The following is a 25,859-nucleotide window of genomic DNA, read 5'->3' on the forward strand; positions in this document are numbered from 1 at the left end:
GGATGTGATCGGTCTCCCACCGCCCCACTTTGTAAAGGCAGGCTCTCAAAATGAAGGGAGCCAGACATCGGTAATCCCAGCAATCAGCACTCGTGAGGCGGACGCAAGAGAACCCCCTTCTGCTACAGAGTGAATGCAAGGCCAGAAGGGACCCCCAAGACCCTGTCTCAAAGAAGAAAAAATATGTGTGTGATGAATGTGTATTGTATGTGGGCACAATGTCACATACTATTCCCCCAGAACCTGGATGTTTACAACAGGACAGTCTTGTGTCCAATACCAGCCTGGGGTACATAATGGGACCCTGTCTCAAATAAATAAATAAACTAGCCCATCCTGCTAGGACAGAACTATAATCTGCAGCTACTGCAAAGGTTGAGGGAGGAGGGTCTTGAGTTTAAAACCTGACTGAACTACAGGGTGAATGCAAAGTTAGAATAATTTAACAAGATCCTGTCTCAAATTTTTAAAAAGGGAAAGGGCTTATGAATGTAGTTCTAAGGTAGAATGCTTGCCTAACATGAACCAGGTCCTAGATTTAAATTTCAGCACTGGGGCAGGGGGATGAAGAGAGAATTGATCAGGAATACTTAAAAAGTTCAGAACCTGTGTGGTGGTGCATGCCTTTAATCCCAGCACTTAGGAGGCAAAAGCAGGTGGATCTCTATGAGTTGAAGACCAGCCTGGTCTACAGAGCGAGTTTCAGGACAGCCAAGGCTACAGAATGAGACCCTGTTTAAAATTTAAAAAAAAGGGGGAAGCCTCAGAGCCCAATGGAGGAGCTGCACCTTTAATCCCATCACTTGGGCGGCAAAGGCAGGCAGATCTCTGTGAGTTCTACATAAGAGTTCTAGGTCAGCCAAGGCTACATAATGAGACATTGTTTCCCCCTAAGAAAAAGTTGTGTCAGTCCCAAGGCTTACCAGGCATCAGGTGAGGTAAAGTGCTCCCTGATTCCTAAGCGCTTGAATCATGCCTGTCTTTACCCTGTATCTTGTTAGAGGGTCCCAGTCCCCATGTTGGCATGCTTCTAAATAAGCATTGCCTTGTGTGGTAGTTTTTATTGGTGACAACTGTCAGAAAATTCCTTATGTATTGTATAAGGAAGACAAGATTCCTGACTCTTGGAAATCATCTCCATTTTTAGGATTGGCAAACTGAGGCCCAGAGAACACTTTGCTCATCTGCTCTGACCTCCCAACCCTACCTATCTCCCACCCAGGAAGGTCAAGGTCACTGGAACCATTAGTCATCTCTGGTTCTGCCCCTCCAAGAGGGAAGGATGGACATTCATCCTTTGAGCTGTCCTGCAAAAAGTTGACCTTGACCTTCACCAAATTTGGGGGAGAGATGTGACTAAACGCCACAGTTTGGGGAGGACCAAGACAGAAGCAGGCTGGAGCCCAGGTCAAAGCTTTGGATCCTCCCTGGGGAAAGGTGAGAGTTGACTGTACCACCAGATTTAGGGGTGTTCTCTTAAGGTTCTGCATATTTCCCCAATGATGCTACAGGGCTGGGCTGTACAGACAGGTGCACCCTAAGAGTTGCGCCTGGATGTGATTCCAAACCTTTGGAAAGGTTCACGTGGACCTCCTCACCTTTACCCTGTTACTCCCAGCCTCTCCACAGTCACCCTTAAACTGGATTTCAAGGACTGCTCCAACCAGCCTAGGAGGACTCCCTGTCACTACTGCCCTAGGGAGGGAAACTGAGGCTCACGCTAACCTATCCCCATTGGCACTTCCTTGCAGCTACTGGGATGGAGACAGCCTGGACTTTCAACCGGGCTCCCCACCACCCCATCTTCTGGGCCCCTTCCCTGCATCCCTTGATGTTCAGGGGTCTTGGGAGCACCCCATGGTCCAGGAGGCCGGGGAGGGCATCCAGTCTGAGCAGAGGTTCGAGGACTCAGTTATTGTGAGAACTATGAAACCCCATGCCAAGCTCAAGGTCTCTAGAAAGTTCTCGAACCACCGGGGTGAACTGAAGTTCTTAGAGAAATACCCTCCAAGCCACCACAAGTTTGACTGGCTCCCAGATGCAGATAAGCAGGGGTCCCTGAAGGATGCAGGGTTACACCTGGACCTCCCTGCCAAGCCACCAACTGTAACTTCCTTCCGGAGGGTAATTGTGCCAGTGGACGACACTCCCAAGACACTGGACATGGAGTTTATGAGTACCAGGGAGGACCTAGAGGACTTTGCAGGACTCACCCAGCCTTCTGAGTGGGGTCTCCACACGTCAGCCTCAGAGGTGGCCACACAGACCTGGACAGTGAATTCTGAAGCATCTGTGGAGCGACTGCAGCCCATACTACCCCCAGTCCCAACAGAGCCATACCTGTGTGAACTGTTGCAGGAAGTAGCTGATGGGGTGGACAGCCGTGAGGAGGAGGAGGAGGAGGAGGAGGAAGAGCCAGCTGTGTTTCCATGCATCGAGTGCAGCATCTACTTCAGGCACAAGGAGCACCTCCTAGAACACATGAGCCAGCACCGCCGCGCGCCAGGCCAGGAGCCCCCAGCTCACCTGGCTCCACTAGCCTGTAGTGAATGTGGCTGGGCCTTCACAGAGCCTACTGCCCTAGAACAGCACTGGCAACTGCACCAGGCTTCCCGGGAGAAGATTATTGAAGAAATTCAAAAGCTGAAGCGATTTCCAGGCGACGAGGGCCGTGAGGCACGGCTGCAATGCCCCAAGTGTATCTTTGGCACCAATTCCTCTAGAGCCTTCATGCAGCATGCCAAGCTGCACGTGCGTGAGATACTGCCCGGCCAGCAGGCCAAGGCGCCTTTCAGGAGTAGCAGCCCAGTCATAGACATTAGCACCCTCGTCTATCCCTCCTCTGGGGACTCCTCAGGCCTCGATACCTGCATGTACTGTGGCTTCAGAGCACCTAGCAAGAGTCTGCTTGGGGAGCACATAAGGCTAGTACATGCCCACTGGGAGGAAGATGGCGAGGCCTTTGAGGAGATCCTCACTAGCCAGCCAGGAACTAGCCAGGATGCACGCGTCCACTTCCCTGATACTGCCACCACGGACTATTTTGGCAAATCTGAGCCTCTCTTGGCCTCTGTGTGGCAGGAGAACCCTGCTGGCTATGACCCAAGCCCAGCCTTTGGCCCGGACTGTCATCAGCCAGGCGTGAGAGATTTTCCTCTGTTAAACTCAGGCCAGCAGCCTCTTGGAAAGCTGGCCTTTCCCTCCCCTGCGGCATCTGCTTCCTACCCCAAACCGCTTAATGGAAGCAAAAGCACTGTCCACCTTCAGAGAATGGGTGACAAGAGTCACCCTTGGAGTGACGAGGAGGAGGAGGAAGATGAAGGTGCAGTGCTGACTTCTGAAATGGATTTTACTTCTGAAAGCGGGGCCTTTCAACCCCCAGCAATCCCCAGCCTCATCCCTCAATCAGCCCTAGAGTTGAAGCAGACTTTCCAAGATGCCCTGCAGGCAGCTGAGGCCTCACAGGGTCAGCAGCAGCAGCTCCAAGGAATGGTGCCCATTGTTCTGGTGGCAAAGCTTAGGTCACAAGTCATGGCCGCCGCCAGCCGGGCATCCCCAAAGCTGACACCTGAGGAGCTAGGGCTGGGAAGCAACCACCCCCTGGACTTTCTGCTCCTAGATTCACCTTTGGGTGGTCCCCTGGGTCTGGACACACTCCTAGAAGGGGATCCAGTCATGGCTCTAAAGCATGAGGAGCGGAAATGCCCCTACTGTCCTGATCGTTTCCACAATGGCATCGGGCTGGCCAACCATGTCCGAGGCCACTTGAACCGTGTGGGCGTCAGCTACAATGTCCGGCATTTCATCTCTGCAGAGGAGGTGAAGGCTATTGAGCGCAGGTTCTCCTTCCAGAAGAAGAAGAAGAAAGGTAGGGCGTCGGCCTTGCTTGGGGAGTCCATCTCCCTCTCTCCATGCCTGGGAGGCACAGAGCTGGACAGCAGAGTCCCAAACTTACCCACCCTCACTCTGAATCCTACTTTAGCATCCTGTAGGGTGACATTGGGGGCTTCCACTCTTGAGAGACCTAGGAGCCATGGGCAGTGTCATCACCAAATGTTGGTGGGTGTGCAGGGAGGGCCCCAGTGCTCTGTCACAATGGCAGCTGGAGGAAGGAGTTTGGGCACAGCAGTCGGCCACAGGCAGACAATTCCCTTTGATTCATTCATGCAATAAATGTGTATTGAACTGAGTCACCTCTGTTCTGGGACCTGAGAGTCCCAGCAGTGAGCTAGACAGCAGTTCTGCTCTCTTAGAACTCATGGCCCAGGTCAAGTAACTGGACTCTTGATGGGCTTCGGAGCATGGGGTCCCCTGTGCCACATGAAGATCCCAGGAAAAGAGGTTCTGATTCCAGAGGGCTGCCTCTAGGGAGAGCACACTGGGTAGTTCTGATACTGGGTAATTCACAGCCTACTTGGGGAAGGTGCTAGCATGGTGTTTGAGTGAATGAAACACACACACACACACACACACACACATACACACACACGAGAGAGAGAGAGAGAGAGAGAGAGAGAGAGAGAGAGAGAGAGAGAGAGAGAGAGAGAGAGAGAGAGAGAGAGAGAGAGAGAGAGAGAGAGAGAGAGAGAGATGCTAGAGTGTTGGGCAAGTGGTAGACAGCTAAGAAACTAGGCAGTTACGACATCAAGTGACCAGGGCTCAGAATCTGAGAGAAGAAACCCTAACTCTACCTTGTAGACTCAGAGAGGCTCCCATTCCATCCTCTACTTGTCCATGTCGTCTTACAGCCTACATTTAGTGTATAATACTGGAGCAATGCCAAGCAAAAGTAGACACAGAAAGGATCCAATACTCTCAGATTGTAAATCCAGAGAAGCTTCTTCTAGGAAGATGTCCCTAATACTGTCTGATGTTTAGGTGGGGGTTTTGAGAAGTCAGGTTTCCTGGAGTGTGGTTTGGGGAGGTGCACACGCTGAGCTTTGGGTCAGGCAGAAGCAGCAACAAGAGAAGTGGTGGCAGGCACCCATGGTCATCTGTTTGGGGGGGACATGGGGATCTGTTTAGGGGAAACACAGGGATCTCTTTAGGGGAACACAGGGATCTGTTTAGGGGAAACACGGGGATCTGTTTAGGGGGAACACGGGGATCTGTTTGGGGGAACTTGGAGATCTGTTTGGGGGGAACACGGTGATCTGTTTAGGGGAGAGCACAATGATCTGTTTAGGGGGAACACGGGGATCTGTTTAGGGGGAGAACACAATGATCTGTTTAGGGGGAACACGGGGATCTGTTTAGGGGGAGAACACAATGATCTGTTTAGGGGGAACACGGGGATCTGTTTGGGGGGAACACGGGGATCTGTTTGGGGGGAACACGGGGATCTGTTTGGGAGGAGTCCTGGGAAGGAGGTAGCATTGGGATGGGGAGTGGCTCCCCTCACCACTACCCCATCCCAGGAAATCTCTGTCTTTTTTTCTGCAGTGGCTAACTTCGACCCGGGCACCTTTAGCCTGATGCGATGTGACTTCTGTGGGGCTGGTTTTGATACCCGGGCTGGACTTTCCAGCCATGCCCGGGCCCACCTGCGTGACTTCGGCATCACCAACTGGGAGCTTACCATCTCACCCATCAACATCCTGCAAGAGCTGCTGGCCACTTCAGCAGCTGAGTTGCCCCCAAGTCCCCTGGGCCGTGAGCCTAGTGGGCCACCTGGAAGCTTCCTGACTTCACGACGGCCACGCCTGCCTCTCACCATGCCCTTCCCACCCACCTGGGCTGAGGACCCTGGGCCAATCTACGGAGATGGTAAGGGGAGGGTGCAGGCCAGACCAGAGCCCCTATCCTTCCCCAGGAGTTCAGAGGGATAGATGCGTGAGTTGGAGGGTGGCCACTCTGTGTTCGTGGAAGAATTTCATCTGCCTGTAATTCTAGCTCTCAGGCTTAGTCAAGATGGTTGGGGCTAGCCTGGGCTGCATAGCAAGTTCCAGGCTTGAGCTATGCTATTCAGTCAGACCCTTTTTTTTTTTTTAAAAGCATTTTAACAAATTTTCTCACTGCTGTATTGGCACATAGGCGTAACTTCTGTTTTATTCAAGGGTTGGTTCATGGCCCTTTCTGAATCCAGTTTCTCAGTGAGTCTTTCTAGAAGCAATGGCACTTTACAAGCACAAAGCCATTGAGCTCCTTACAACAACTCTATTAAGGTGGGTGTTTTCATCATATCCATTTTACAGAGGAGGAATCTGAGGCACAGAGAATTTAATTTACCTGCCCCAAATTACATAGCTAGAGAGAGCTAAGCTTTGCAATCCAGGTAGTTGGGCAGCCAATTCTTTGTTCTGGAAAAATCTTCTGTGTTGAATATTATATCCAGTAGAACTTTGTGAGATGTCAGAAATAGAGAAATAGTCTTTAACAATTGGTGCTGGCTTGGGAGGGTCACCCCTGACTACATGCCATTGAGCGCTTCAAATATGGCTAGTACTAAGTCGCTAGTGATCTTATTGTAATGGATGCTACAGATCTAGAATTCAGACTCTCACTGGGGGATGTGGCTCAGAGTAGAGGCAAGGCTTAGCATGGGCAAGGCTTTAGTTTGGTTCTAGGCACTCACTACAAAAAAAAAAAAAAAAGAGTAGGATCCAGCCTCTGGATTGAATCAGTTCTGTCCAGCAACTCTTTAAAACCCCTCCCATACTCAAGCAATTGCATGTACTAAGGTTTCAACCTTTGTCATCTCAGGTATGCCCCCCAAAAGCAAGCTGGTAGGGCAAAGGATTGTTTTATTTTACTTTGATAGTGCTGGGCATGGAACCCTGGGCCTCATGCGTGCTAGACAAATGTTCTCGCCACTAAGGTATGCTCCTAGCCTTAGGACTGTTCAGTACTAATGTTACAAAGAAACTGGATTATTTGCTTTGTTCCAGACACACATAGGCAGAGCTGGACGTCTGAGCATCTTGTTAAGTGGTGTCTTGAAATCTAGAATCAATATTCGGTGTTAGATTGCAGCATGGACACAGCAGAATTAGAGGAAAAGTGAAGAACTCAGTCTTGCAAAAGTTGACTTTCTAGGAGCTTTTAAAAGGCATGGTGGCACACACCTTAAATTCCAGCACTCTGGAGACAGAGGCAGGTGGATCTCTGTGAGTTTAAGGTACGCCTGGTCTACAGAGCGAGTTCTAGAACAGACAAAGCTACACGAAAGAGTCCCTGTCTGAAGAAACAAAAATGGGGGTCAGAGAACTCAGCTGTGAGACATAGGTGAATGAAATTCTAACTTCTTGGTTCTAAGGAATGAAACACATCAAAACTGGCAGAATTAATGCAGGTTACTGGACTAGGATTTCTTCTATAGTTCCTCTACCTACAGTTTCCAGGCTTCTGCCTAGATGTGTATTTTAGATTTGACTGGACCCATCCCATCCGTAAGCCAGGTAGAGGCACTTGAGAATTTTCAAGGGACAGGGTGGAGATGTCAAAAGTCCATCTCTTCCTTGAACAAGAAAGAAACTGAGGCGCAGATAGGTTGGTGGCTGGCTGGAGCCACACCTCAGAGAGAGGCAGAGGAATGGGACATGGGGCTTCCTGCATTTGGTAATAGATTGCTCACCAGGGATTCAGCTTTCCTACTTGTTTTGGTTCATAATGTTTCAGGAGTAGCTGGAAGGTAGAGCCAGCTCTAAGGCTGTCTAGATCTGAGGAAAGTAATCTATGAGAACTCCAACTCTGGCCCCTTTTTCTGTGTTATCCCAGCACAGGCCTGGATGTCATGCTCACGTTTCTTTTTTTCTTTTTCTCTTCTTTTTTTTTTTTTTTTTTTTTTTTTTTTGGTTTTTCCGAGATAGGGTTTCTCTGTATTGTTTTAGAGACTGTCCTGGAACTAGCTCTGTAGACCAGGCTGGCCTCGAACTCACAGAGATCCGCCTGCCTCTGCCTCTCAAGTGCTGGGATTAAAGGCTTCTGCCACCACCATTTCTTTTTTTTGTTTGTTTTTTGTTTTTTTTTAATTATTTATTTATTTATTACATATACACCAGATTGAATTGTAGATGGTGGTCACCATGTGGTTGCTGGGAATTGAACTCGGGACCTCTGGAAGAGCAGTCAGTGCTCTTAACCTCTGAGCCATCTCTCCAGCCCCCGCCACCACCATTTCTTATCTGGTATCTGGGGCTGGGGCAGACACTCCCAAGGATGAGACCAAGTACCTAACAGCCAGATTCACTTATGACCAATCTATTTCCACAAAAAAAAAAAGTGTGTCACTCCCCAGAGGGAGCGGACCCAAACTGTGGGGTGTGAGGAAGTAGAGTCAGCTTTGCCTTGGCTTTGTCTAGCGGGAGAAGAGAGTTCTGGCCTGTTTGGGGAAACGCATGGACACGGGGCATGATAAGGAGTAGCTGAAACGATCCTAAAAACTTCGCAAAGTAATGGTGTCTCAAATCAGGGCCAGCTTGGGGCAGTGGCCCTGCGTGGCAGTTCTTTTAGTAGGTTTTGCCCCTTTTGCCAAGTTGAGCCAGAAAGGGAGGGTACCCGGTTGGGGGCGGGGCAGCGGCCAGATTCTGGCCCCACCCATCTGTCAAGGAACAGCCTGACACTGCAGTTTGAAGTTGGGGCGGGAGGAGAGTGCTCTAGAATCGTAGGTGAGGAAGGAGCGAGTTTCTTGGATTGAGGGACAGCACTATCCGAGATCAACTAGAGAGATACCAGGGTGCTGTGGAGACGGGGAGGACCATCGTGGTCAAGGATCTCGTGTCTTTCAGGATTGTTTTAGAAGGTTTGCCTTGAGTAGGAAAAAATAATAGGACGGGCTCAAGGCAGGTGCTAGCGCTGCTGTCAGAGTTCTCATTCTCAATGCTAATATTGAGGTGAATTGAGGCTGGAGGGTTCCTTTTCTAGCCGTAGGGATGTGTGGATCCTGGTCTAGAGCAGCTGTTGGAGGCGGCTGGAAGCTTGGCCTGCGTGCGTGCGTGAACCCTAGCGCTGCAGGCAGCTCCCAAGATCTGGCAAGCCATTTCCTCAGCGCCCAGAGCATTTCGCTCGAGGCGCTCGACGCTCATCAGATCGCCCTGGGTGCGCCCGGAGGGGCGGAGCAGAGCACGCTCGGCGGTCGCGGCGCACGGCGCTCCGCTGCTCTCGCCTGGGGCGGCCGCCCCGCGTGCGCCGGAGCCAAGATGGCCGCCTCCACCGCCCAGTGCCGAGTGACAAAAGCGGAGAGCAAGGCGGCGGCGGGGCCGCGCGCGGGGGGCGCCCGGGAGCGCGCGACCACGGGGGCGCCCTCGCCAGGTCCCCCGAGTCCAGGCCCGGTGGTTCTCCCGGCGCCGCCTCCGCCGCCACCGCCGCCGTCGCGGGACGGGCCCAAGGCCGAGCCGGAGCCGGGGCCCGGGCCCGGGCCCGTGCCCGCGCCCGCGCCGGGTAAGAGTTTGCGAAGGGGAGGGTTCCGGGAGGGGAAAGTCGGAGTCCCTCCTGTGTGTGCCGCCGCTCCTGCAACACCCGCCGGCCGGTCTCTGGGGCACCCCCCCCCCCCGCCTCAGGCGCTCGGGCCCTGGGCCTCCCCCTCAGCCCCCCCCCCGAGGGTCCCAGGCTTCAGAAGCACTCCGCCGCCGCTCCCCGGTACTCTCGCCGACTCTGACAGAAGTCCCCTGCCTGCTTTGGAGTCTCAGAAGCTCCCAGTTGTCACGGTTCTGATCCCCTCGGTGTGGAAAGCCACTTTTGGCCCTGCCCCATCTGACAGACGCGCCCACTTGTACCTGGAGTCTTTGACAAAGTACTCGGTGTCATGATCTCGGTAGCCTCCTGACCTAGTTTCTTGCCTCTGTGGGACTCAGATTGAGCAGGGAGCGACCTTCCCAGCCCCCTGCCCATTGCGTTCTGCTGGTCGTCTCCGGAGCCCATCTGACACAGCGCTTTCATACTCAGAGTTCGACTTCGCCTCCCAGTATCCCCCATCCCTACCCACTTTTAATGAGAACTTAGACTAAGAAACCCATCCTTGATTCCTTCTCCCTACATACCTCTTACCGGAGGAGGCGTCCTCGCTGCGTGGGAGGCTAAGTAACTGCGTGCAAACGTGTGTCATTCCCTCTCCTGCTGCCCGCAAGTTGGTCCAGGCTCCAGATTCTTACCTTGTCTCATTTACAGTTCAGCCGGTGATGAGTGCATTACTGCTGGACTTGCTGTTGTATTTGAAGTTCCCTTGTCTGGTGGAGATCTCCCCCACCTTGTCCTCAGCTTCTTGTTCCAACTCTGGTCTTTGTCCCTTTTGACGTCCCCGCCTTTACCCCCTTGTTAGTTCTACCCAGAGAGACCTTTCCTTTAACGTGTCTTCAGATGGGAGTCTTGTTCAAACTTGCAACAAGTGTTCTCAGACCGGTGAACCTTCTGCTGGCCTGAAACTGCTGTTTGTCTTTCTTGTCGTTGGACAGTCTCAGTGTCACTGCATTGTGCTGCTGTGGGGGTTTATGGGTACAGCCTCAGCTCTCGTGGAATGAGTGGCTTCCAGAAGTGAGAACAGATGCCAAGGATGAGGAAGAAGTCCTATCCTTTCAGTCCCCTTCTTGGGGTGGACAGCCTGACTCTTGAGTGGGCTGAGCCTGTCTCCTCCACCCCACAGGCCTTTGTTCTGAGGAAAAGACAATGGTGGCCATGGACTTGGGGTCTCCCTTACTCCCAAAGAAGAGCCTGCCTGTCTCTGGGGCCCTGGAACAGGTGGCCAGTCGGCTGAGCAGCAGAGTGGCTGCGGAGGTTCCTCATGGCAGCAAGCAGGAGCTGCCAGACCTCAAGGGTGAGTGGCCCAAGTGCCAGGCTGGCGTGCTGGCCAGGGTAGTCATGCTCACAGAGGCACTCTCTGGCCTGGCCGATTAACATACATCCCTCTTCTGGCACTGTAAGGCACTCAGGAGACGGGCACCCAGCTGTCCTCTACGTTGAGTTTCTCTGTCTTCGGCCATATGCGTGGCCCTCAGCTGCTACCTCTCTGGGTGAAGAAGGGGCCTCCAGGGAATCAGTGGGCATGGTGGGCAAGAGATCACACTCAAACCCGCTGTCACTAGCCAACCTTGTTAGTTCTGAGCCTTTCATATGATAAGTGTTTGTTTTTCTCTTGACTTCAAGGCTATTGACATAATGATAAGCATCTTACTAATTACTAGTGTGTTAAAAGGAGCAAAACCAACCTCGCCTTTGCATCATTGAAGTTGGGCAGGGAGGCCAAGAAGCAGATGGGTAGTGGGCAAGGGCTGTGACTAGGACCTCTGATTTAGCATTTGAAGTGTGCGTCAAGTTACAGAGATTAGGGTAGGAATCGGCTCCATGTGTGATGCTTGTGTACACGCACACGTGTTTGCGTAAGCATGCTGCCGCGGCCCCCTGCTATACTACAGGTCTTGAAAGACATCCCTACTGACAGGACCACAGAGATTGCAGCCTCCTGCTGTGCACCCTTGGACACAACTCTTCCTTCTCTGAGCCTCAGTTTCCTTACTTCCAAACCAGAATTGTTAATGCCCACCAAATTACAATTGTTGTCAGGATCAAAGGGATTTGGCAGAAGCAGAATACTTACTTTGAACCTGGATAAGGGGAAGAGAATGGGGTTGGTATACCTGTAAGGCCTCATAGCCTTTCATCCTGGCCTCCATCTCGCCTTCCAGCTCAGAGCCTAACCACCTGTGAGGTCTGCGGTGCCTGCTTTGAGACACGAAAGGGCCTGTCCAGCCACGCACGTTCACATCTGCGGCAGCTGGGGGTCGCAGAGTCAGAAAGCAGTGGTGCTCCCATTGACCTTCTCTACGAGCTGGTGAAGCAGAAAGGCCTGCCTGACGTTCCTCTTGGGCTGCCCCCAAGCCTGACCAAGAAGACCAACTCACCAAAGGAGTTGGTTGCCGGGGCTGCCAGGCCTGGTCTGCTCAGCCTGGCCAAACCTATGGATGTCCCCGCTGTCAACAAAGCCATCAAGTCACCTCCAGGCTTCTCAGCCAAGGGCCTGGTCCACGCATCTAGCTCTCCACTCCTCAAGAAGGTCCCACTGACTCTGGCAGGGTCTCCTACACCCAAGAATCCTGAGGACAAGAGCCCCCAACTGTCCCTGAGTCCCCAGCCGACCTCCCCAAAGGCACAGTGGTCCCAGTCTGAGGATGAAGGGCCTCTGAACCTCAGTGAGTATGGGTACTAGGAGCTGAGGGGATGCTGGGGATTACGTGGTCCTCAAATGAGGAGAATGCAGGGTAGCAACTGAGGCCTACAGCTCCCAGGTCCTGGGTCCCCCAGGTCAGTACTGCTCGAGGCACTCACTATGTCTCCCTATTGGGCTGTCCTTAGGTGATCATTTTTCCCCAATCTGCTGCTCTTCCCCTGGAGGCCTGGAGAATCCTACTTGCCACTTGAGAGGAGCTCTTGCCCTTCTCTGGACTGATGGTGGGGTGGTGAAGGGAAGCAGGGTGCCTGTGGACCTGGCTTTCCTAGTGGGAACCTGGGGCATTTTGAATCATAGGTAGCTAGGTAGTCAGCCTACCAGACGGGAAGTCCTTACGCTGCCATGTGCCGAGGGGCAGCCTTCACTGTGGCTGCTGTGCACTTGGCAAGTTGGATTTGAGAAGATCCCTCCAAGTTCAGCAGTCAGGTTTTGAGGTGTCCTTCGTGCTTTCCCGTATGTTGGCAGGTATTAGAGCCTGGTGATACCTGTGTTTCCTGGCAGCCTCTTGTATTGAATCTGCTGTGGTTTTAGGGGTAGGGATGCTGGGTAGTCTGGTGGTGCCCCCTGCTCTTCATCTTCAGACTTCTCCCATAGTCCCTCTAGCAGAAGTCCCAAGGGAGAGGGCCTGGGAGCATTAGGATTTGTCACAGAGCTATATCCTTGAGCTCCCTACCTTCACGTGATACCAATGAGCTAGGCAGGGAACAGGCTGCCCTGCTACCCGGAACCTCTAAAACTCAAACAAGAACCTGTCTGGAGCCCTAAACACCAGGGCAGCTGAAAATCACACCAGACCCTCCTGCCTTCATCCCCTAGGGCCGACCAAGGTGGCGGCCGTGAACCCCCCCTGTGTTTTGTCTCCGCAGCTTTAGATAGTGACGGGGGCAGAGAGCTGGACTGCCAGCTGTGCGGTGCCTGGTTTGAGACCCGCAAGGGCCTGTCCAGCCACGCCCGTGCCCATCTGCGCCACCTGGGCGTCAGCGACCCGGATGCCAAGGGATCCCCCATAGACGTGCTCCACGGGCTCATCAGGAGGGACGGCATCCAGATCCGCCTCCCACCGGGGCGGGGAGCCCTGGCCCAGCTGGGGCGGCCTCCTTCTGCCTCCACGGCCCTCTCCTTGCTCCCTCCCCCACCGCCGGCCAAGAAGGCCAAGCTGAAGGCCTCGGGTATGGCCATCCCCTGGGGGAAGCAGGACCTCTCGGCCGCCGGCATTTTCTGGGCCTCTGATGTGGAGCCATCTCCTCTCAACCTCTGTAGGTTCTCGCTTCAGCTGCCCTTCCTCCCTATGGGCCCTGGAGCCCCTCCCTGGGGGGTCATGGCTCCCTCCCTACTCCCTCCCTGTTGTTGTAGGGAGTAGATAGGGGCCCTTGGCAGTGGGCCTGCTCAACCCAGAGATTCTGTTGGCAGTGGGCTGCTGGTACTTCTCTCTTGGTCTTGACCTTTATCTCCATGACCCTGCCTGAGAATGGAGGCTAAGGGAAGGTCCTACCTTTTGGTGTGGAAGGTGCCCTGGGTCTGGACAGCATGTGGCACCTAGGCTGGCTGTCCTGTCTCCTGCCTTGTCCTTATTGTGACCCACAAAGCTGTGGAGTATTAGTCCTGCCCTCTGCCAGGACAGAGGTCCTATTAACACTCTGGAGCCTCCCCCTTCCCCACCTTATCTGACCCCAGCCATCAGCTCCCTCACTCGCACCTGCCTTCCTCCACTACCCTAGCTTACGGACCTTGCTGCCCATGCCTGGCCAGGAGACTTCTGCAGGTCACTGTTCTGATGATGCCCATGATTCTAAATGCCCCTTTTTTTTTCCCTCTGTAGCTTCAGGCCCAGAGCCAACAAGAGACATCCGCTGCGAGTTCTGTGGTGAGTTCTTTGAGAACCGCAAGGGCCTGTCCAGCCATGCACGCTCCCACCTGCGCCAGATGGGAGTGACTGAGTGGTATGTGAACGGCTCGCCCATTGACACACTGCGGGAGATTCTGAAGAGACGGACCCAATCCAGGCCAGGTGGACACCTCCACCCACCAGGGCCTAGCCCCAAAACCCTAGCCAAGGTGGTGGGTAGCGGAGGCCCTGGCAGCTCGCTAGAAGTGCACAGTCCCTCGGATCTTCACATCTCCCCCCTGGCCAAGAAGTTGCCGCCACCACCAGGCAGTCCCCTGGGCCATTCACCAACGGCTTCTCCTCCTCCCACGGCCCGGAAGGTGTTCTCAGGCCTTGCTACTCCTTCCCTGCCCAAGAAACTGAAGCCTGAACAAATGAGAGTGGAGATCAAGCGGGAGATGCTGCCAGGGTCCCTTCACGGGGAGCCACATCCATCTGAGGGTCCCTGGGGCACGCCTCGAGAAGATATGGCCCCTTTGAACCTGTGTAAGTGTGACCGTGTCAGGGCCGGTAGACCAACTGGCTGGATCTCCTCCCCATCCCCGCCTAGATGACAGGACTGAAGTGGAAGATACATAAGCCCAGAGAACATAGACGCCTATGCCCAAGCTGCCACTTGTTTGTTATTTGTGCAGAAGAGACAAAATGATGTCATTATATCTAATGCCCTCTTTAGCCAATTGGTAGTGGCTTCCCACCAGATTCCTAATGGAGAGTAGCTGCAAGGATCCATTAGTAATGTCTGCCACTGGCAGGAGTGGAGGGATAGCATTCCTGTAATCCAGTGCCTGACATTCAGAGTCAAGTTTGAGTCAGTCTCTGTTCCCCATCATGAAGTGGTGAGTTGGGCAAGTTTCCTCATTTGGAAGAAGGAGATCAGTATAACCCTGCCTGTGTCTATGTAGTTCGCTTGAGAATTAAGTGTGATTAAGCACTAAGCATGGTGTCTAGCTGCAAAAAGCTCCTTACGTATCATAATTGCTGTCACGTCTCTGTTACTTGCTTCCCTGGCACTTTGTCACACTATTGTTTCTTCTTGGGTTGATTAAGTGTAGCAGGGGGTTCATCTTAGAGCTCATGTGCGGGCTCCCTGCTGTGTCTTTTGAACCCTTCCGATCTTAGACCCTTCCAGCAACACAGGGAGATGGGGTTTTCATCTCTGCCTCACTCAGGGAGACCTTCGAAGTCAGCTAGAATTTGAGGTGTTCAGACAGATAGAAGGGTTAGATGTACGCAGTGCATCTGAAGATCCAGATGAAGAAGCCAGCTGTTGGGTAGAGTCTGGAGGGAGGGGCACGTGGACAGGGACAGCCAGCAGGCTGGCACTGTCTTGGGCTTTGAGCGTGGAGGCTTCCTGCCCATAGTCACTGCCTCCTTCTCTTCCCCCACCCTGGACTCCTTGTAGCATCCAGGGCAGAGCCAGTGCGTGACATCCGCTGCGAGTTCTGTGGTGAGTTCTTTGAGAACCGCAAGGGCCTGTCCAGCCATGCGCGCTCCCACCTGCGCCAGATGGGAGTGACTGAGTGGTCTGTGAACGGCTCGCCCATTGACACACTGCGGGAGATTCTGAAGAAGAAGTCCAAGCTGTGCCTCATCAAGAAAGAGCCTCCCGCTGGGGACCTGGCCCCTGCCCTGGCTGAGGATGGCTCTCCCACAGCAGCTCCTGGGGCCATGCACTCCCCACTGCCTCTGTCACCCCTGGCTAGCCGGCCTGGAAAATCAGGGACTGGGCCAACCCAGATTCCCCGGGAGCTCAACCTGTCGCCCATCACGGGGGCTAAGCCCTCAGCCACCAGCTACCTGGGCCCCATGGCAACTAAACGACCCCTACAGGAAGACCGCTTCCTCCCGGCAGAGGTCAAGACCAAGACCTACATCCAGACTGAACTGCCCTTCAAGGCAAAGACTCTCCATGAGAAGACCTCCCACTCCTGTAAGCAGTGGGTGGTAGGGTCTTGGGATGGCATTTTTCAGGGCAAGCAGGGCCCCTGAGGCAAGGTCCCTGTGGGAGGTGGGATGAGTCCTGACCTTGCCTGCACTCTTAGAACAGCAACCTCCTCTGTCTGTAGCCACCGAGGCCTGCTGTGAGCTTTGTGGCCTTTACTTTGAAAATCGCAAAGCTCTAGCCAGCCATGCGAGGGCGCACCTTCGGCAGTTCGGTGTGACGGAGTGGTGTGTCAACGGCTCGCCAATCGAGACACTGAGTGAGTGGATCAAACACCGGCCTCAGAAAGCGGGCGCCTACCGAAGCTACATCCAGGGTGGCCGCCCCTTTACCAAGAAGTTCCGCAGCGCTGGCCATGGCCGTGACACTGACAAGCGGCCACCCCTGGGGCTGGCACCCGGGGGCCTGTCCCTGGTTGGCCGAAGTGCTGGGGGGGAACCAGGGCCTGAGGCTGGCAGGGCAGCTGACAGTGGTGAACGGCCTCTGGCAACCAGCCCACCTGGGACCGTGAAGTCAGAGGAGCACCAACGGCAGAATATCAACAGTAAGCGCCGGTGCAGGAGGATTGGGAGGGCAGCGGGCATCTTCTAGGGCTCACAACCACTACATCTCAGTTGCTTAATTCCCTCCCCTAACCGTATGCCATTCCGCCTGTGCATACGCTGTCCAGTCTTGAGTCCCAACAACCTCTGCCCCCTGTGCTCACTGAAAACGGGTGTCTCCAGGACCCTAGCCCTCCTGTTCATCATTTATCCCTTTCTCTCTTTAGAATTTGAACGCAGACAAGCCCGCCCCCCAGATGCCTCTGCGGCTCGGGGTAGTGAGGAGGCCAATGACCTACAACAGAAGCTGGAAGAAGTCCGTCAGCCCCCACCCCGGGTCCGGCCAGTCCCCTCCCTGGTGCCTCGCCCCCCCCAAACATCACTGGTCAAGTTTGTGGGCAACATCTATACCCTTAAGTGCAGGTATGCAGATACCTAGCTGTGCCTTGGCTATTTGAAACTTAGAAATGGGGCAGTCTCTGTGCAGGCTGGGAAGTGGGGTCCCATGGGCTGTTTTGGAGTATGGCAGAGCCCAGGTCAAGGGCTTCTCACCTAGCAGTGGTGGCACACGCCTTTAATCCCAGCACTCAGGAGGCAGAGGCAGGCGGATCTCTGTGAGTTCGAGGCCAGCCTGGTCTACAGAGTGACTTCCAGACAGCCAAGTCTATACAGAGAAACCCTGTTTCTAAAAAAAAAAAAAAAAAAAGATAGTGGAACTTCAGAGTATCACCCTGAAACCCTGAATTTTGTAGCCAGCCTAACTCACTTCAAAGCCTGGTGACCTCAGACAAGAGCTTACCTGCTCCCTGCCTCTGTTTTTCCACCTTTAAAAAGAGTTCAGCCTGGTGTGGTAATGCATACCTTTAATTCCAGCACTTGGGAAGCAGAGGCAGGCAGATCTAAGTTCAAGGTCAGCTTGGTCTACATAGGGTTCCAGGCCAGCTAGGGCTGCAAGGTAAAACCCTTAAAAAATTTTTAATTCAAGCCTTCTTGATAAATTTGTTATGAACACTGAATTTAGTACACACACCAGACACATCAGACACCAGCAAATAGGGACTTTTGAGACCTGAGTTGATTCAACTCAGGCTATATAATACAGGCCAAGTCAAAAGTAGTATCCAAGCTGAGCATGATGATTCAGGCCTATCAACCTAGTACTTGGGAGGCTGAGACAAGATTGTCACGAGTATAAGTCCAGCTGGATTACATAATTTCTGGGCCAGCATGAGCTACAGAGTTAGAGACCATGTCTCCTAAAAAAATAGAAAAAGTAAAATTTCAACCTGACTCTCTGGAGGCCCAGAGCTCAAGCTCTAGGTGTATGTTCGTTGGAGGCCTAGCTTAAGGCTACCATAGGAAGAGGAAGGATGGTTCTTGTGAAAGTTAAACAGGCTTCGCTTCTCTGTATCCACCACCATCTCAGAGTATGCTCATCGGTGACAGGGGCATTTGGAGAGTCCCCTGCTTAACTAGCACTAAAGACTTCATGCCCAGCAGATCTTGCCATTACTCCACACTAGAAGAGGTGACTGTCCACTGGGAGACACTAATTCCCTTGAGTCCTGCAGGGTCTTGACATATCTACACTGTGTAGTGGTAGATATGCCCAAGCACTTGGACTGGACTACACTCCTGCCTTTCTTTGAAGCAGTGGCACTTCCGTTCTCTGTTTTCCTATACAGGTTCTGTGAAGTGGAATTCCAGGGCCCGCTCTCCATCCAGGAAGACTGGGTGCGGCATTTACAGCGGCACATCCTGGAGATGAACTTCTCCAAAGCAGACCCTCCGCCTGAGGAGCCCCAGGCCCCACAGGCACAGACAGCAGCTGTCGAGGCGCCCTAACATACAAGCATTCCAGTTCCCTCTTGTACCACCTATCCCCTCCTGTTTCTCCTCTGTGTCCTCTTCCCCCGTTTCCCTCCTACGTTTCCGTTTCCAAAGGAGCAAGCCAAAACCTCAAACCGGCGCCCCTCGGGGGCCGGGCACACTACAACCTGGGCGCCGGGAGCCAGCTAGCCACCCTTCCCCCAGCCTGAGGACTCTGGGGCCGCAAGGGTACCCTCCTTGAGCCCACTGGTTGATCCAGCAGGGGTAGTAGCCAGGCCTTTGGTGGTGGCCAATCTGGTTACAGGGGAGAACAGCACTTCCCTGTGTATAGCAACCAGGCAGGGCTATGTCTGCCATCCGTGGCCATTTGCAAAGACCCCAAAGACCCCTGTTCCCTCTTGTCCCCATGAATATCTATTCTCACTCATGCACAGGCAAACAAACACGCACGCGCACCTCGTGAGACCTGGGATCTGCTCTAGCCCCCACAGTTCCCAAGTCAAACGACCACATCATGCCACGGTGCTTGCTCAGGGGAATCCATGCTCCCTCTGCTAACCCACTAGGGCCTGGGAGCCCCCACTGAGCCCACAATGCCACGGAAATTCTTGTTGGCTGCCCCCCAAAAAGGGGCCTTCCTAGCTTGGAAGAGCTCAGAGCTGACAGCTGCCTCCTGCCATGTCAGAGCCTCAGGGGCTCCAGGGCTGGGAGGGTAGAGTGAGGGGTGGGATCTCCTCCCCCACCCCTGCCACCCTCCCCCTTTTCACTGTTGCTTTCTATGTAGAGCTCCCTAGATCTTTCACTTTTTTAAAAAAAAAAAACGCGTTTTGTGTAGAGAATAAGGAACATGGATCTTTTTATTTTGCAATCCTGGGCCAGCTAGACACCGGGAGCTAATTGACCTTTTAACCTTTTTCAGTGGCCATCTTTTGGTTAACGATGTACCTAGAAATATGTAAATTAGATTAAATTTCTCTTCTGGAAACACCCCAGGGCAGGCAGCCAGTGTGTGTTTTTCTGTGGACAGGCTGGCACTGGCTGATAGCTGGGGCTGGGGATCAGCGTTGTGCCTGGCCAGAGTCCCTGGGTTTCCCTGCTGGCCACCAAATTGACCAGACACAGATGAGGATAAGCCCAAGTTCTCAGCTGTTGGCCCTTGGTATTGGGGGGGGGGTGGCTATGGTAGGCTGGTTTGGGAAGGGAGCCAAGACACAGGGCTGATTGGGTTTCACCAACAGCCTGCAGGAATGGTTCTTGCCTTGGTGTTATTACCCAGGGAAGGAACTCCTTGGAGGTGTTGGGTAGATGTACACATCTGCTGGGAGCTTTGGGTGGGAATGAGGTGCAGAGTTGGGACTCGGCTATCTTTAAGTACAGTGCTGGAGACCTTATCCAGGCTTCGAACATTCCACAGAAGTGTTCTGTCACTGAGCGTATATATCTCCCTAGATTTGAGGTAAACGTTAAGAAGAGACATATGAATCCAAATAAGAAGGAAAGGAGTTTTGTTTTTGTTTTAATCATTTATTTTATATTTCAAGACAGGGTTTGTGTAGCCCTGGCTGTCCTGGAACTAGTTCTGTAGAGCTGGCTTTGAACTCCAAGAGATCCGAATGCTGGGATTAAAGGCATGCGCTGCTACTGCCTGGCCTGATTATAACTTTTTACAATGCTTTTAGGTTTTTCCAGACAGGGTTTCTCTGTGTAACAGCTCTGGCTGTCCTAGAACTCACTTTGTAATCCAAGCTGTCCTTGAATTTACAGAGATTGGCCTGCCTCTGTCTCCCAAGGGACTAAAGGCCTATGCCACCACGCCTGGCTTAACCATATTTTCTTGCTCGGCTAATGTTCATTGAACATTTCTGAGGTTTTTAAGATTCTGTTGGCTCCTACTTTTTTATCTCATGTGTCTGTTCATCATTTTCACTAACCAGCCAAGTGCTGGCAAGTGGAAATGATCTCATGGGGTGTGGACAGCAGCAGGCCCCTACCCAGCCCTGTTTTTTCTCAGCCTCCCTTCCTATGCCTCTGCCTGGGGAGGAGAGTTTAACAGGCATAACAAATCTTTGCTTAAACGACTCTATGGTCTCAAAAGAAGCAGCCTTGACCCTTGAATGGCTTGATCTCAAGCCATTAGGAAGCCATTAGGACATCAGAAATTAAAGAAAATCTTGGGTGAAATGATGGCTGTGGCATTTGCCACAAAACAAACTACAGGATCTAGAGGCGATATCATGGGGCCCTACCTTGTTGGGACGTCACTGTGGCACCCCAAAGCAGTAACACATAAAGCAGACCTCTGCTTCATTCACATGCAGAGTGCAATGCAAATGACTGTCTTCATGGGTTTGGGGCCACAGGTCTGCAAAAGTCTGGGAAGTAAAACAAGCCCTTGTTAATCACAGCAACTATACCTCCCCTTCCCCATCTAAATTATGACAAAGCGCATTTCTGGCTATCCTATCAACTGTAATTCAGTATGTTTCTTTGAAGGATCTAGACTTTCACAGAACGCCATTATTATTGTCCCTAAAGAAACTGGCTGGTAACAAGGACTGAGAGATGGCTCAGTGGCAAAGAGCACACACACACACTGCTCTTGCAGAAGACCTGGACTAGTTCCTAGAACCCACATGGCAGCTCAGTACCCTCTTATGACCACCTCAGGCATTAGGGATGCACGTGGTTGCGCAGACATACATAACCCTAAAAAGTTTAATTGATACCATTACTTAATACTAATAGGGCACCCTACTTTAAAGATTTCCCAACACAAAAAAAGGTGCATAAGGCACAGCTTGATGCAGTTTCCCAAATGTTAAGTTTACTTACAGTGTCCCTCCCAGGAATTGCCATCCTCTCATGGTGACTTCCACACAGCCAGGTATGGTGCTTAGAGCAAGGCTGGAACTTAGCTGTGCTTTTTGTTTTGTGGAACGGAGCATTGAGCACAGGGTCTCATGTGTGAAGCATTTGCAATAATATAAGCATTTAGACATATTGCTTGCATAACAAATAGCCACAATTTTTTAGCTGCGCTTTTGTGGAACTGAGCATTGAGCACAGGGTCTCATGTGTGAAGCATTTGCAATAATACAAGCATTTAGACATATTACTTGCATAACAAATCGCCACAATTTTTTTGAGACAGAGGTGACCCTGGCTAGCCATAATCTGCTATATAAAATAAGCTGTGCTTGCACTCACTGAGAGATGCTTTCCACTGAGTGTTGGGATTAAAGGCATGTGCCACCAAGCCCAACTATTAATTTTTGAAACATGGTCTTATGCTCAACCATGTTCCTCCAGGCTCCGTCTCCCAAGTGCTGAGATTATAGGTGTGAGCTACCATGACCAAGCTTTGTCTATTTAAACGTGCATCTCTATATTTAGCGGTGTTGGGGACTTCACACAGGCCTCCCATACACGCTAGGACAAAGTGCTCTACCACCGAGCTACATCCTCAACGCTTACAACCCATAACAGATGTGTTATGTGATAAATAATGTGAAAATAATCCTTTGTGAACCTGGTCCCAGCCTTTTCACCTCCGTGAGACGGTCTCTGTGTAACCTGGAGTGCCTTAGAACTCATATAGCATAGTCTGGCCTCAAACTCGAGGCCATTACAGGAGTCACCTAACCACACGTGCCCAGACTCATTTATGTAAACATTATCTCACGGAATATTTGTCAGGACCTTGTTTAGCAGTTAGATCTTAATGTTCTCATTTCAGTGTGACTTTACCATTCTCGTTCAGGAACTGAAGGTCAAAAGAATACAAGAACGGCTTTGACTAGCATTTCAGTGGCGGAGCTCAGGACAATCGCTTGGGCTGCAGCTGGCGGGTGTCCAGCGAAGAGACACCCGGCACCCGCCAGGCGTGCGCTCGGGCCACCGGGTTGCACGTAGCTCCGCCCCTTCGAACCCTACCTCTCCGTCGTCTCCCCTTGGCCTATCAGCGCAGACTTTGGTTAACAGGAGGCGGGGGTGGGGCGGGGCCACCAGGGGTTGGCAGTATCGCCAACCACTGTTGCGAAGAGGTATAAGAAATAGACAGCCAGCCTGCCCAATGGGCGTGAAGTCCGAGGCCGACACAAGCCAATGAGACCAGGAGGCGGGCTGGTCGTGTGTAGCAGAGGCCCCAGAGATTGTTGTGGCGTCAGACGCGCAGAGTAGCGGTCTGGGTCTGCGGCTTGGCTGTTGGCTGCCGCCATGAGCTACACAGGTAGGCCCAGCAGGGTGAAGGGCGCGCTCCGGGCCGGGGCGGGACAAAGACGGGCCGAGTCACGCCAGGCTCGCCCACGCCTCCCGTGGCGTCGCGGTCACTGCTCTCTGCGGTCACAAAATGGCGCCTCAGGCCATTCGCTTCGGGGTCGCATCCCTCAAGTCTCGGCTCCCTGTGACCTCAGCCGGGCATCCCGGACGCCTGGCTACTCGATGCCTTGCTTGTGTCTTCTGTGACCGTAGGCCCCGAGCCGAGCCTCGGCGTTAGGTCCCAGCTCCCACCGCCCACGTCCCTGGCTAGTGCCCCAGGGATCTCCACGGCCGAAGACGTCGCTTCTTAGGCCCGAGCTTTTGAGACAGCCTGTGGCCTCAGCTGCTGTCGCCATTGCCTTCCCCGCACAGTTTCGGTGCAAAACGTCGCCAGTTCTTCCTCAGATGCCACTCCCCTCTTCATCTGGTCCAAAGCTAGGAGAAGCGCCAGGCCCCGGGGGGAGATCAGTAAATACGTGAAGGGGCTGGGCTATGCAGGGGGCTGAAGGGACTGAACTTGAAACCTTGGCGAGGAATGACGGTTTCCCACATTAATTCATTCAGCTCAACGAAAAGGTGATAAATAGGCATTGGGAATACTGACAGAAATTTCTTAAGCAGCTTATAGTCGAGGGCAGACATCAGTAGACCTATAACTGAGTGCTCGCCGTATTCTTGGGCTCTGGGTATCCTGAAGGGATCCAGCCATCCCAGCCTCTGGGAAGGGATGAGATTTAAGAAGAAATGTAAGCGGAATAAGAGAGAGTGAAGATAGCCGTTGCTGTAAAACGTCCTGGACTGGAACAGCCTACCTCCTTAGATCTTGCTATAGGGAGATCGGTGGTGTTTGAGCAAAGCGGAAGGTGGGTGATGAGCAGGGTGAGGGGGTGTGGAATATGCTTGAGTGACTGTCAATCATTCCGGAGTGAGCTGCCAAGCCTGCCTGGGTTTGCCTTGGCAGTGACCAATGAAACTTATCAGTCAGCGCCTCCCACTTCGCTGTAGGTATTTCAGGCTTGAATTTATGTGGTTGCTGGGTAACCCACATTCTGCTGGGAATGTTCAAGGCTTTGAATGGAACCTAAGCTTCTGTGTGAGGCCCCTTATGCCAGTTCTTCAGAAGCTTTCGAAGAACCTTAGGTTTTCTAACAACCATCCCCTAGGCCTGTGGTTCTCGATCAGGGTGATTCCGCCTGCCTCCAACCCCCAGGGGGACATTTGATGACATCTAGAGTCCTGTTTTGTTGTCTCGTCTCTGGTTTGCAGTAGTGCTACTGACATCTAGTGGATAAAAGGGAGGCTGCTGCCCTGCACCCTGAAGTGCCTAGTGTGGCTTCCACCACCAATATTTTTGTGTGTGCTAAACATCTGAGGTTAGGTAAGAGTGTTGGGAGGTTTTTCAGCAATATTAGTTAGAAAGGAACGTCACTACGTAGAACTCATGCTTGATGTCGCTAGAATTAAGATGTAATTCTCTTCACCAGGTCTGATGAAGAATTGAAAACAGTTCTGCATTTAGAAACAGGGCTACTGAAGAACAGGAGGATGACTGATTGGGTCTTATTGGATAGCTTGATAATGGAATTAGTTCACTAATGGCCAAGTTTGAATTTCAGCTCCAGGTTTTGTAGGCTGTAACCCTGGGTTTTGTGGGCACTGAAGTAGCCAGGCTAATGAGATCATTAGTTTCCTCTTCCTCTCCTTAGACTAAACAGCTAGCAGTAACTTTATAATGTGGTTCTTTCCCTTTAAAGAAGCCAACCAGAAAGCTTGGCTTTGTGGTACGTTCTTATAATCCCAGCACTTGAGAGACAGGGATGTAAATTCAAGACTGGCCTGGGCTATATTAACTCTATCAAAAAACTCATAAAAGGTTACTGACTTTAGTGTAACTTAGAGGTTAAGTCCTGGAAGCTTTGAAGTATATGCCACTGTTACTATGTGTATGTCTGTGTGCACATGTGTGTGGATGTCCATAGAAGCCAGAAGAGCGTGTCGGATCCTCTGGAGTTGGAGCTATAGATGGTAGTGAGCTGATATGCTGGTACTGGAAACTGAACTCAGTTCTCTGCAAGAGCAACACATTCATGGAACCCATTTCTAGTATGAAGTGGGGAGGATGGGAACAGGAGAAACACGGAGGAGGGGTTTGATCAGGCCTTCAAAAAAAGGTCTGACATGTTTTTTCCTTTAGATTTATTTATTTATTTATTATGTATACAGCATTTTGCCTGCATGTATGCCTGCACTCCAGAAGAGGGCAACAGATCTCATTACAGATGGTTGTGAGCCACCATGTGGTTGTTGGGAATTGAGCTCGGGGCCTCTGGAAGAGCAGTCAATGTGTTTAACCTCTGAGCCATCTCTCCAGCCCGTACTGGTCTTTTTATAGAACACTTACCTCACAACTTCATTGGGTTCAGAATACCACAAGTGCTGTAGCTGGTGGTTCTAGCCTAGGTTACATTTAGTGCAACAGTTGTCATCTGAAAACTTGTCTGGTACTGCAGTCCCCACTTCTAGCATGACTCAAACTCCTGTATCTGACCACTTAATGCTAGCTGTGGTGGTTTGCCATGTGGGTTGCTCTGTAGGGCCACCAGAAGTCTCCCCAGACTAGAAAGATCCAAGAAGGAACACTCCAGAAGACTCAAAGTCAAGTCATTTCTGCATGACTTAGTGGTCACACTAGCTACTCTGTTACTCCAGATTGGGGGTGAGGGAGACTATCATCTCAGGAAGGCAGAATCATTGTAGTTCATCTCAGAGGATGGTTGTTAGTATCCTTCTCCATCTCTCTGTATTTGCAACACTGGGGATGGAGCCTCAGGGTTGCCTGACAAGTTCTCACTCTGTGTCTGTCTGTCTGTCTCTGTCTCTGTCTGCCTACCTGTCTGGTATCGGGAATGCAGGTTTGTCCCACCTGTCAGTCCCTATCTCTAGTGTTTTGTTCAGGGAAAAGCTAAGACTGTCTCATGAGTGAGCACAAACTCTTTGCTCTGCAGTTTTCTCGCCAAACTCAGAGTGTGTGTTTGTCAAGATGTGGCATTTCATTACAGTTAGAGTATACTTAGCCTTCTACATCTGTAAGTTTTGTGTTTGTGAGTTCAGCTAATAGAGGATTGAAAACATTGGGGGGGTGCGTCTCTCTTAACTATGAACAGATTTCTTGCCATTGTGTTCTAAATGACACAAGCTCAGAAGTTAAACACCTGCCAGGGTTACAGAGTGAATTTGAGCAAC

The 25,859-nt window shown here is 52.1% G+C and overlaps 2 protein-coding genes across 17 annotated transcripts in view; both read left to right on the plus strand.

Moving 5' to 3' along the window:
- The window catches only part of Wiz (WIZ zinc finger), a 28,170-nt gene extending 8,819 nt beyond the window's left edge, over positions 1-19,351 (plus strand). For 4 of the 14 annotated variants that reach the window (XM_013123037.3, XM_040737650.1, XM_013123036.3 and 1 more), the window contains 10 exons: positions 1,752-3,868; positions 5,443-5,766; positions 10,577-10,747; positions 11,616-12,119; positions 13,024-13,413; positions 13,977-14,528; positions 15,448-15,975; positions 16,112-16,531; positions 16,757-16,952; positions 18,215-19,351. In XM_013123037.3, the coding sequence (XP_012978491.1) occupies positions 1,752-3,868; positions 5,443-5,766; positions 10,577-10,747; positions 11,616-12,119; positions 13,024-13,413; positions 13,977-14,528; positions 15,448-15,975; positions 16,112-16,531; positions 16,757-16,952; positions 18,215-18,374 (5,362 nt within the window). In that variant the 3' untranslated portion in view covers positions 18,375-19,351. Of the gene's footprint in view, positions 1-1,147; positions 1,438-1,751; positions 3,869-5,442; positions 5,767-9,105; positions 9,379-10,576; positions 10,748-11,615; positions 12,120-13,023; positions 13,414-13,976; positions 14,529-15,447; positions 15,976-16,111; positions 16,532-16,756; positions 16,953-18,214 lie in introns of those variants that run through there. The other 10 variants (XM_013123042.1, XM_021234787.2, XM_021234789.2 and 7 more) reach the window with 10 other exon arrangements.
- Positions 19,352-22,456: 3,105 nt separating this feature from the next.
- The window catches only part of Akap8l (A-kinase anchoring protein 8 like), a 31,900-nt gene continuing 28,497 nt past the window's right edge, over positions 22,457-25,859 (plus strand). For 2 of the 3 annotated variants that reach the window (XM_005083376.4, XM_005083377.4), the window contains exon 1: positions 22,458-22,587. In XM_005083376.4, coding sequence (XP_005083433.1) covers positions 22,575-22,587 — 13 coding nt within the window. In that variant the 5' untranslated portion in view covers positions 22,458-22,574. Of the gene's footprint in view, positions 22,588-25,859 lie in introns of all 3 variants that reach the window. The other variant, XR_005873808.1, reaches the window with a different exon arrangement.

The sequence above is a fragment of the Mesocricetus auratus genome, unplaced genomic scaffold, assembly GCF_017639785.1.
Source record: "Mesocricetus auratus isolate SY011 unplaced genomic scaffold, BCM_Maur_2.0 Super-Scaffold_100676, whole genome shotgun sequence".
Lineage (NCBI taxonomy): Eukaryota > Metazoa > Chordata > Mammalia > Rodentia > Cricetidae > Mesocricetus > Mesocricetus auratus.